We start from the raw sequence: 12,033 nt of genomic DNA, 5'->3' as shown, positions 1-12,033 counted from the left end.
GAGTCCCTTTGCAATAGGCACTGTCACAAATATAAGCAGCTGATTTCTCTTCCAACTAACTTACAAACTTTAAGTATAAAACATTCTAGATAAAGCGGACAGAATGAGCAGAGGGTGATAATATGGTTAATGTAACAAGCAGTGGTCACAACTGAACTTTGTTCTGCATGGAAAGAACATATCCAAGGATGCTAATTAATGCCCTGTGGTCTTTGCCAGTCCTATCTTTCTAATTAAATCGAAGTTAAATTTTCAAAGGACACCATACTCTAAACATGCACTTTCTAAACTCTATGCCTCAGTATTAGGTCACCCCGCAGCAAGTAATTCTCAAAATAAAAGCACTTGGGAAATGTGTTCTTTAACAGCTGCTTGCTAGTAGTCACCATAAAAAAACCTAAGAGTTATTTGATTTGGAGAAGGAAATGTCTGCCTCTTATTCCAAAGGAGACCTGGTTGGTACCTGTTAATTAGAAAAAAAATCCAAAACTATTTGAAATGCCATGATCCCTTAAAAATTACTTTGAAGAAAGTTACTTTGTAGTAACTTTGTATAACAGGGATCAATCCTGATTTTCAATATTAAAAAGAAAAAAAACCCAAACCCCATGAAAACCAAAATACCTTCCATGACAAGTTACTATGCCCACTCATATGTTAAGACTTACCAAGTATCATACAAAGGTAAATACCACCGAGTTAAAGCCTTTTCATTTCTCTTACGGCCTTTTTCTTCTCATGTTTCTTCCCAATTAGTAACTTCTGAAGACTTGTACCTTCTTTGTTTGTCAGCTTGAATCTCATATTCCTGCTTCTCCCACTCTGAAGAGCAACTCTCAGACAAACTCAGTGCTAACTAAATGCCAAAGAATAGATTGCTTTGCTGCTTGTTGTGGCCTTTTATTTCCTCCCATTTGATTAGAAACACTTAATTAGTGCTAATGAAGTACTTTGAAGCTGGGGTGAAAGTTTTTATAGAAGTGCACATTTCTGCTAATACTTCAACAAGAGAAAAATACAATGACAAAAACGCCAGACAGCACACTGAAAAAGTAAACTGAAAAAGGAAAAAAAACAAACAAACAGTATTTTTTACCCTAATTGAGAACATGGGTACAGCTGAAGGCTGAAGCAGTTCATACTTTGCAGCAGACCTATCCTTAAGCAGCTCTGCCCCTACTCTGAATTTGCTGTTGTTTTAGAGCCTGAACTTTAAACCTTTGAACCACGTCTGACTCCATGTAAGTGGAAAGCAGCTCCACGGGTGTTGCACGTTTACCTTGGTACTATTATTGTCATCTTTATCATACCTCTGTGCCTGGGTCCAGCCAGACTATCCTAAATCCAGCAGTCTATTAAGAAAGAAACGAGGAGCCAAAATGGGTTTCTATCCTGCTTCAGTACCTTTCAGTTATTAGATTAGCCCTTTAGTGGGTAATCAGGCAAATACCTGAAGCTAAAACAGTAAATACAAGGCCATAAACTAAAGCAACCCTGAGGCTACTTTAAATAGCTGTCATCTCTGAGAAGGAACTGCGCTATCGCAGCCACCTACAAATTAGCACAAAGGAGAAAGAGCTTCCCCTAATGACACTTCACCTTGGCTGCTGAATATAAAACTCATTATCCAAGGCTTCAGCTCTCCGCTTCAACCAATCTTAAGGCTACATTTTGCAGCCATCGTGGACCAAAGCAGACCCTGCTTATTAGGTGGTCTCCACTATGTATTTCATCAGATGATGAGTACATGATCCAACTTGAGAGAAGTAATTTATACTAAATAACACTACTGTATGCACTTTTAAAGTTCACTTCGTTCCGAATTTCTCTTCCCCCTCCTGAGCTCTAGTCCAGCAATTTTAAGTGAATAAATTCTTAAAGACATCAATGAAAATATATATATTACTAAGCGATCTTGATATAAATTCCTCTTCAAACCTAATTCATATACTTTAAGCATAGATTTGAAGAATGCTGAGCCTTAAAAAATTAGTCTACAAACTTCAGTCTGTGAATAACGATGCAAACCCAGCAAAGCTAGTTAATCTTTTTACTCTATGCAGCAATGAAAATAGAAATGAGGTCCATCACATACTTTACCAGATCCTATGTTACAGAGTCCTCAAGCGTACCACATTAGATAGAACTTTGGCACAATTCAAATTTTAACTCTATTTAAATAGAATTTTAATGCAAGTTGGGAAGTGAATAAGCAACCTTATCTAAGCACATTTGACTACTACATGTATACGTGTCATACGCTTCCTATTATGTGAAGAACAGAAATTCTCCACAAGAAATCCAAGTTTTTCATAATATTCTGTGGCTTATAAATACCTTTTAACACTTTCCATTTTCGTAATAGTTAGCACTCATCTTCGTAATATTTATTGGTGATAAAAAAAATCTAATGTATTTCCTCTTTAGCTCATCTTTTTCCACAGTAACTACATTTTAGCAATGGTTTGATGAAACTAAAGATAATGCTCTTCTTATTAATCCCTATCTTTCCTTACAAATAATCTCAGTTATATTTCCACTTATTTGTAAGTTAACACCAGCTGCCCATCTTCATCTTTAACATGAACGGGATGCACAGGCATACAACACAGAAAAACAGATTACTTTGTACTACTACACAACTGCTTAAAAACATATTTACATGTTAGCAATACTACTGTTTTTTCACAAAAAGAGAAAAATTGATTTAATCTATTGGGAGGACATCCCATGGCTTGTTGGGAACATCTATATTCTCTCTGTTTTACATCTGTTTTTCCTCTGTATGGAGAATTTACATTACTGTATTCTCCCTTCCCCTTGTTTAAATAACTTTATATCTCACTCATAAAAGAAGTAGCCATTTCTTTCAAGAAGGCTGTTGAAATACTATTGTTATAAAGACATTCATCAACTCTTTTCCACTGAAAAAAATCATGTTAATGCTTGATTATGCACGTTTAGTTTTGGAAACTACCAGAGCCAGTAAACTCGATAAATATAAAAATATCTGGGAGAACTGTCCATTACTGAAGGGCAGGTTTTATACTGCTGTATTGGTATCCTGATCTTAAGTTCAGAAACTGCACTTGAGTTGTGCTGTCTGCAACAGAAGTACCAAACAGCATTATAATGTTTTCCCAAATTTGCTTTTTGGGAGCAATTTGGAAGGCAATTTTGTTATTTGATAAGATGTCCATCACTAAATTCACCTAAACACACGTGCAGACACCCCTCCCAAACACACACACACACGCACACACGCACGCACGCACATTGATTTTACAAAAGTCTCCTTTTTTTTAATCAAGTAGTCACAACACTGAAAATATTCTCCTATGTGTTCACTGATTATTCTTAAATGCTTTGTCACCACTCTGCCAGTCAGAGGAGATGGTTATTTCATTCTTCTGAGAAGCTAACTATGTTCAAAAGCAGCTAGATGATGATGGTGGTGTGATATAAATTCCAATAGAAAAATGCATCGTCCATCCGTATAGCAGTCCATCCTGAGAAACTTCCACTGACAAATTCGTGCTATTTTCCATTGGTCATGGGGTTCCCATCAATAAATAGAAGGTCAGCGCAACAATGAGGAGCAAGCAGAATGGAGAAGAGAAGGTCTGGTAGGCAGCTGACGGCATGAAAATATCTTCATACTTGTAAATACTGACAACACGCTCTGATACGGGTGGTGAGTCTATATCATGACGAGTTATAGAACCTTTAATAGGTAAGGACAGAAAGAAACAACATCAGGTGCATTTTTTCTATAACTCTACCACGGAAACAGGTAGCAAGCCAAGTAATTTTTAAATCTACAGGAGCATGCAATATTACACTGTCAGTGAGCAGGGTCATTTCTCTGCTTTCTGAAATTAAACTTCTGAATAAAACAAATGAAATTCAAGTAAACAATAAACATCCTTCAAAGGAATTCAGAACTTCTAGTTATGAATTATCCTTACCTAAATTTATCTTTGGGGAGTGGGGATAATAACTACATAGCAAAGTAAACATGACAGGTAGGACTATTATTTATTTTGTCTTCCTTTTTATCTGTTTTAAGCCTCAAGCTGCCCGAAGTTTTGTTCATTTTAAAAAAGGGGGTCTAGTAAGAATATTGTAATTGAAAGACATTCGTCAATTTTGGCACCCCAGTTCCGTCAGAAGCATGGAAATCAACTTACCCTGAATTGCTGGACCCCAAGCAAACAGATAGTACCAACTCAAGTGCAAATCTACAATGGTTTCCTCTCGGGGAACATATACAGGACGCTTGAATCGACACGTTACACGATTGTTTTCAAAGACTCCTTCTTCATCTCTAGCAGGATTTCTCTGGATTTCTTTAGCCCACTGACCGACATTATAGAAGTGCTGTATTCGGACTCTTCCATTATCATCATGAACACAAGCCATGACATCATCTCCTCCCTACACGGTAAAAACACATTGGTAGAAGGAAAACAAAAGTGTCACAAAGCATTTCCTCATTTATGTATATAATTTTAATTCTTAAAAACTAATCAAGACCTGGGGCTCTCATTCCTTCTTTCTAAGTTACGTATAGACAAATATTTGTTTCTCTAACCATGGGTCTTCAATCAGATTGAATGGCACGAAGTGGATAGTAATATTTACTTCCCCTTACTATCTCTGAATTCTCTTTTGGATCTCTCTAAGAGTTATTTTACCTAACATATATAACATATGTGTAAGACATGATATCACCCTGACATCACACAATTAATTGATCAGTGGAAGGCTGTTTTCTTTTGTAATTTGTGAAGCTCTGGGATCCTGCTTCATAAAAACTGGCAGTCTTGAATCCTTGATGTATGCAAAATCCACTGCATCAAATTGTGTATGGAAATCCAATAAAATCTGGTAAAATAGAGGAGATGAATCTACTAAATCTGGGCAAATAATAGCATAAATTCCAGTTTGTTTTTTTCTAATATCTTCTCACGTTCACTTAAGGGAACATCACTTCATTTATCTCTTAAGAGAAAATGAAAAATATTCAGCATGCAGTAACAGAATACAGAACACCATAAGATACAAGAAAAGAATAATCGATATGTGCTTCTTCACATAGTATAAACAGCCCCCAAGCATTACAATCAAGCAAAGAAACAACAGACAGAAGGAAGTGTGAGACAATTGTTTGTAGAGGTCATTCATAGAAATATTAAACCAGTTGCTAGAAGAGTTACGCAAGGTCACTGCCAAAGTGGTGGAGCACTGCATCGCTCAGGGATCAGCATTAATTTTAGGAATACTATCTCATGGAAGGCTTAGTATTTTAGTAGAACCGTTAAAACACTGTGCAAGTTGGCTGAATGGCATTTTACTGAACACCACCGTCACAGGTATCGGTGCCATATTAAATACAGGTCCTACTTCTCCAATACTAATCTTTCTGATATGTCATGCTGATAGACACGGTGTTTTGCCAGCGTGATCATCTCTGAGTTCTTTGCTACAGGGAAAGGAGACAAAAAGGTGCAGTTCAGCTCTCTGGGAATATTGGTATGTGGACTCGTAAAAGATGTGCCGAAAGTGAGGGATGAAGGAGACAACTAGGTAAAACACATGCTTGAACAGTTTCTGCACCTCGATGCTGCTGCAGGCTACCTTTCTAGCTTCTGTCTTGAGCCCATCCGTGCTCTCCATAACTTATTTTCCAAGATGAATTTTTATACATCTGAGCACGAATCCCTCGTTCATAAGTACAAAGAGGCAAAAATAAAGCTGTTGTCACACAAAAAATTAAAAAAAGAAAGAAAAAAGCATTCTGAATCTCAATTAGTAGCATGACATTACAAAATCCTACCTAGGCACAAAAGCCTGCACATAGAAAAGCATAGTGTTATTTGACACAAAGAAATAGGTCACGGGACTTTAAAAAAAAACAACTATTGAGGACACAAAATAGTTTTTTTTCCTGATCTTCTGTAGCTATCCAGGCCACACCAGTTTGATTAGGGTCTCCAAGGCACAGCCCACTTCTCACAGCCAAGCTGTTTCGACCCAGAGTCATTTTGCCATTACAGCCTCCGTATCCCAGGGCACCAAAACATCCTGGAAGTTATGAAAAAGGATGAAGTCGGCAGGGGACCAGAAGAGAAAGACAGATGCTAGCTGGTTTAGTCCAGCTGACTGATGGGCATTAGATCACACATGCGGCAAATTTGGAAGCAAAACCTTTTACTTTACACTTACTTTATTCTTCTTACCAGAAGCTGAGACCTAACATGCTGCTTGGTGTGCCTGGGACGAAAGGTAATGCCTGCCTTCCAAGGGGCTGATGAGGCTGCAGATGGTGGGACCCTGGGATCTACTGCAGGTGTATCAGAGTTACAAACTGGTAACACGGTCTCCGATAGCTTGGGGCCAAATACGTAAACGTGCTGAGCTGCCTTGAAAACCCTACTGAGTACTTGCATTTACAGGTGTCTAAACTCTTCCCAAAATTTGGCTGTAAAACTGTTCCTCACAACATCGTTAAAAACACGAACTGTTTCTTGTGACGTGAACTGTTCTTTGTGACACAAAAGACTCCTATCTTCGTTGTGTTTATTTACAGCATCATATTAAAACATACATAGTAATGACTGAAAAGCACCTGCCCTCACGTTTTCTTTCTATTTCTCATTTTGGGTCTGATAAAAACGTTAAGTCAGCATGAGTCTTCCCATTTGTTTTTGTGGGTCTTAGCCCAGGAAGTCTAAATTCTGCGTTTCTTCAGACTACGGCTTACAACTGTACAAGAAACAGTGCTGTCCTCTGGCTTGTGATTTAGGGCATAGGCTCAGTATTGTTTTATATACTCAGGAGTGCTTCTGTATACAAACAACTACATTATGAACTGCATTTTAATCCTAAGCATTTTACCAAGGATCACAGACAAAACATCTTTGCAGAAGTCGGCTATTGCTCAGGTGTTTTAAAGTTCGCACAGTACATGCTCCTGTTTTGCTCACTGAAACACAATGAAAGGCGAAGCTTTTGAATGAAAAAGTACGTACAGGAATAAGCATAAAGCCAAACCCAATAAAATCCAGGAGAGAGAGAAGAAATTTTAACAAGACTGCTTTCTAGGGTATGTATGTTTAAATTAGCAGGAGTCATTTTGTCACACATTTGTGGCTTCCCTGGAACAACACACAGGTATGAAAGAAACAAAAATATTTCCAAAGATTAACGGTGAAAGCCATATTTATATCGCTGAAAGTCAGCTGATTTACTGAAGAATAAAATTACTTGCTATTTAGTTTCTGGTGCGCCTTTTGTCCAAGTAACACTGACATAAAGCATGACAGGACATTTCCACGTGAATTGGCTTATCCCTGAGGGCTTTTCTAATGAAAAGGCAAAAAGCTAATAACATTTAGACATTCAGAGCTGAACCAAAATACTGTTGTCATTCTCAGAGAAGAAGGGAAAGGACGTGTTAGGAAGGATGAGGCAGTTTTCTGGGAGGCCTGGCTTCTGCTCCCAGGGCAGCTACCTGGGTACAGGTACTACCTGGCTACAGGTGCCCTGTTCTCAGCCAGTCAGTTTTTCCTTATACGCTCTGTTTCTGACAGATCAACTATAAACCATTTATATCCTAGCATGTAAACATGTGCACACTGTCAACATGAAGAACTGTACACGTCTTACCATTTTCTTGTCCGAGGAAAATCCCACCGCCACCCAGCCATCGGTATCAGCACTCAACTCAAATTCAACATCAGCTCCTATTCTACGGTAACTTAGAAAGTAGTCACAAGTCTCCGCATTGCATCCAGGTTTACCGTACCTAAATGGAATTGGAAATATATGTACTTTTTCCTTGAAATTTCCTGCTATGGAACTTAATTACGTTTCTGCATGAAAAAACTAAAAGAACGCATTTTGGCGTAATGGCAGTAAAACATACTACATTATGCTATACACGAAGTACCATTAATTAAGTGTTTGCAATTATTACTCTTTTAGTGTAAGAATGTATAGTATTTAAACAGTACGGCACGCAATTAATTACACGCAGTATTACTCTGTTGACCTTCCTAGCCCTGGTTTTGTAAGTGCTTCATGAAAATACAAAAAACATGAAATAACTGTAGGTCCATAACTATGACATATATCCTTAAACAATCTAGTTTCCTCAAATGATATAGTCCATAACTAGAAAGTATGCTCTTAAATGATAAACATTTATTAAAATGAATATGGATATGGATTAAAATGAATATGGAACATTTACCAGTGTCTCCAATGCAATCAGTCAGCATTTGCAAACATAAAGGTACCTGCACTCTTATCTCAGACTGACCTGAAGCATCCCTTGGTTTTTCCACAGTCATCCACTCTGATTTTTGCAAATGGATCCACAGGAGGAGCAGTGGGGAAAGGGTAACCTGTATAATCAGAATAAATCATTACTAAATAAAATACAAGGAATAAAACGCAACAATACTAAAGAGAAAGGGTTCCAACAGCATTTACTTTGTCTGCTGATAACTGAGCTGTTCAGCTGTATACTTTGTCACATATGCAATCCCTTGCTCAGACGGTCCTGGGTCCAGGTACCAAAGTAACAGTGATAATTGAAAACAAATATTTTCTCAAGTTTCCTACATTCGTCAAGAAGGGAGAAGGAAGCCGGAGCATGGCTTTGCTACCCCAAGGGCAAAAGTTAACTGAAGGCATCAGGAACACGGAGTAGTGCAGTTGACTAACAGTTAGGGATGTCCACTCAGCCACCTCTCTGCGCACTCTTAGCCCCCTCAGGAAATCCGCTAGGGAACGAAATCTGACTCCTGAGCTGTAACTGACCGCATTAAGTATAAATGCAGGGCACCAGATTCAGAGCTGTAGGAATGGACAGCGAAAGGACCTTATCATACATCCTCCATTAAGAAGTAGAATAAACCATGCATTGCAATAAAAGGTAGGAGAGTATCGAAACAGGGAATCGCCTGCAGTCATGACCTGCAATGGCTTGTGAAAGATAGACCCAGAAGAGCCGGGCAATGAGAGTTACGACTCCAAGCAATCCCCTGCCTGCCGCACGATAGCACGCCAAAGAGAAAGTGCGAACATTTGCAAACAGACCTCTTCTGTCTTGGCTTGTAGAAGTTTGCGTCTTGCACGAACACCGGTATTTTAATAGGATGTTCTTTCACTTAGCCAGCTGAAAACCAAAGTGCTAGCTGTGAAACCAGACAGTCCCCTGAAAGCGCTTCATTGAATAGGAAGGGAACACAGCATCTGCAACAAACCTTTAACCTTCACAGCTACAGGCATCTGGGAGCCCCGATTGGCTTTCCTGGATTTCTGATGAAGCCACTGGAAAGAGAAACTATGCTGCAAACTGCAAATTACAGCCTCCATTAACCGTGTCGGGGGCCTGGGTAAATTACCCAGCATAAACGCATAAAGTGGGCGAAATTTCACCGCGGGCTGTAGCGGGGCACCACCGAACGACTGGTCGCGGGACATCCTACCTTCTCACTTCTTCCTTTTTTTCAAATGTAGCAAAGAACCGGTTTTCAGCGCAGCCTAGCCACAAAACTGGAGCCCTACCATTCTGCCATTTGTAACGTAAAACAGACCGGCCACAAAACCCAGGCGCGACAGCCGCATGCCTTACCACTTCAGACCTCAAAAGGCACTTCGAAAGCCACGAAAACCAGGGCTCCTTTTAAGTTCGCGGCCCGGGAACCCCCGCACCAGAGGGTCTGGGCCGCGGCAGGCGAGCCCCCGGCCCCCCGCCTCTGCCGCCCGCCGTCGGCTGCCGCGGCCCCCGCCCGGGGGGAGACGCCCGGCCCGGGGGCGTCGCTGCGCCGCAGCCCGGCGGGGAGCCAGGCGCCAGCCCTGCGGAGGGCCCGGCCGCCGGGCAGGGCACCCGGGGCTCCCCGCGGGCCCGGCCCCGGCCCCCGAGCGGCAGGGCCGGAGGCGGCCCGGGCGGCGGCGGGCGGAAGATGGCGGCGGGCGCTGGCCTTCGTGCTGAACGCCGCCGCAGCCGCCCGCCGCCACCGCCGCCGGCGGGCCGCCACCGACCGCCCGGCCCGGCCCGGCCCGGCCCGGCCCGGCCCGAACCCCCCCTCCGCGCCGGGCTCGCCGCGCCCCGCCTGCCCCCGGCCGCCGCACCCTCCTCGGAGAGGTAGCGCAGGTCGTAGAACTCGCTGGTGATGGTGCCGTACGGCGAGTCGTGGTGGGGCCGCGCCGCCTCCTCGCCGTGCTCCCCGCCGCCCGCCTCCCGCCGCCCGCCGCCCTCCTCCGCCGGGCTGGCGGCGGAGCCGGCCAGGAGCAGCAGCAACAGCAGCCGCCGCCAAGCGCCGCGGCTCCGCACCGCCATGGCGGCGGCGGCGGGGCGGGGAGGCGGCGGCGGCGGCCGGGCGCGCCTCCTGCGCGGCCGCCCGCGGGCTCCTGCGCCGCCGCCGCCGCCAGCGGAGCGGGGGGGGGGAGCCCGGCCCCGGGGCCGGGCGGTGCCGGAGGGACGGTGGGGGTGGGCGAGGGGGCGGCGTGGGAGGGTGTTTCGGGGAGAAGGTGTCGGGGCGGGGTGTGGGTGGGAGCGGCGTGCGTGGGGCGGGCGGTGTGGCCCCCAGCCCCGTCCCGGGCAAAGCCCTGCCAGCGCCGAGCCCTCCCGCCGGGCCGGCTGCTGCAGGGCTGCGCGGCGGCCCTCCCCGCCCGCCAGCTCCCCGCGGCCGCGGGCCCCGGGCCGGGGGCACCCCGCGGCCCGCCCCGGCCAGCAGCCACCCGCCCGCGGGGCACCGGCTCCCGCAGGCCGGCGGGCAGCGCCCGGCCGCCCCCGCGGCCTCGGGGCACCGGCACCTCCCGGCCCCGCTTCGAGAGGGCGCGGTAAATCCTGCGCGGTCGTGGCCGGGCCAACTCCGCGCCTGTTTTTTGTCTGTAAAGACTTCGAGGTGGGACTGACGGCGCGGCGCAACTTAACGCTCGTCTCAGGTAAAACCCCACGCTGGCGAGCGTTCGCTGTCTGATTGCGTGTTCTCGCTTCGTGTTTTACGCAAGGTACCTGCAGCCGTACGAATATGCCGCAAACCTGGCAGAACCGAAAGGAAGCCCAGCTTGCGCCCCCAAAGCTTGCTCGGGCTCTGGCGGCCGGCCCCGGGCCGGCCGCTGGGCGTCGAGGACACGGTTGCGTGGTGGCATCCGCGCGTTGATGGCCCAACAGCGGCCTTTCGTCCCCCGCGTTCGCTGGAGCGGCTCTTTCCGCGGGCTTGGATTGCCGTCTTCTGGTTACAACTACAGTTTCTTTTTTATGTTGCTACGTGTGTTTACGCTCCCTCCGCTGAGAGTCTGGAAGAAAATTCAGCAGAACACCAGGGGGGAGGGAGGGAGACAAGAAGACGCCGCAGTTGGCAATATTCTGAAAATTAAAATAAGTCTCAATTTAAATCTTTTCTTTTTTAGTATTGATGACTGAACTGAGTTACTTTTTAACGGGGCACCGAGACTGCCCAAGACCTAGGCTGCGTTAGCGATAGGTTCATTCCCCTGGGCTGAGCAGTTGCTTGTAATACCGGAGTGTGCCCGGCTGCATCAAGTGGAGGACGTTAATTCACATCTCCATGCTTTAGTCCAGTGGAGTAGCATGCCCTCTCTCACTCCAAATAGAGCAAGAGCCTCATAGAGGTAAAAAAAAAGTTGCAAAAGCCATTATTTCAATCGCATGCAAATTCAACATGTTCCAGAGTAGCGTATAAAAAAGCTACGGGAGAGCAACACCAAGCTCAAATGCAAAATAATGAGTCCCTTCTTCCCACCTCGCTGAGCCTGGCAAACTTTACCAGGCCAGTGGAAAACAAACAAACAAACGGCAATAGAAAAACGTTTATAAATCAGGCTAACAGGAAAATAAGGCTGCAGCTTATTCTTTCCGGCAATAATCAACTCTGCTGAAGGCCCCCCGTCTCCTTTTTGAAATAGCTCGCTGAGGGTTGTGATGCCTGTGAAGAAGCATTTGCTCGGCGAGGGAACAGCTGTCAGCTGCATGCTGGTTTTTCCTCCCTGGGA

The 12,033-nt window shown here is 44.7% G+C and overlaps 1 protein-coding gene across 1 annotated transcript; it reads right to left on the bottom strand.

Annotated features, from left to right (window-relative positions):
- Positions 1-3,551: 3,551 nt before the first annotated feature.
- Positions 3,552-10,354, bottom strand: FRRS1L (ferric chelate reductase 1 like; the record flags this gene model as incomplete). The annotated part of the gene is made up of 5 exons (XM_082308014.1): positions 3,552-3,724; positions 4,191-4,437; positions 7,672-7,810; positions 8,327-8,411; positions 10,147-10,354. 5 exons carry the CDS (start codon positions 10,352-10,354, stop codon positions 3,552-3,554), a joined length of 852 nt encoding a protein of 283 aa, XP_082164140.1.
- Positions 10,355-12,033: the final 1,679 nt, after the last annotated feature.

Source organism: Platalea leucorodia, assembly GCF_965183815.1.
Source record: "Platalea leucorodia genome assembly, chromosome: 1".
Taxonomy (NCBI): Eukaryota; Metazoa; Chordata; class Aves; order Pelecaniformes; family Threskiornithidae; genus Platalea; species Platalea leucorodia.
This window is presented reverse-complemented; position numbering and strand designations above follow the sequence as displayed.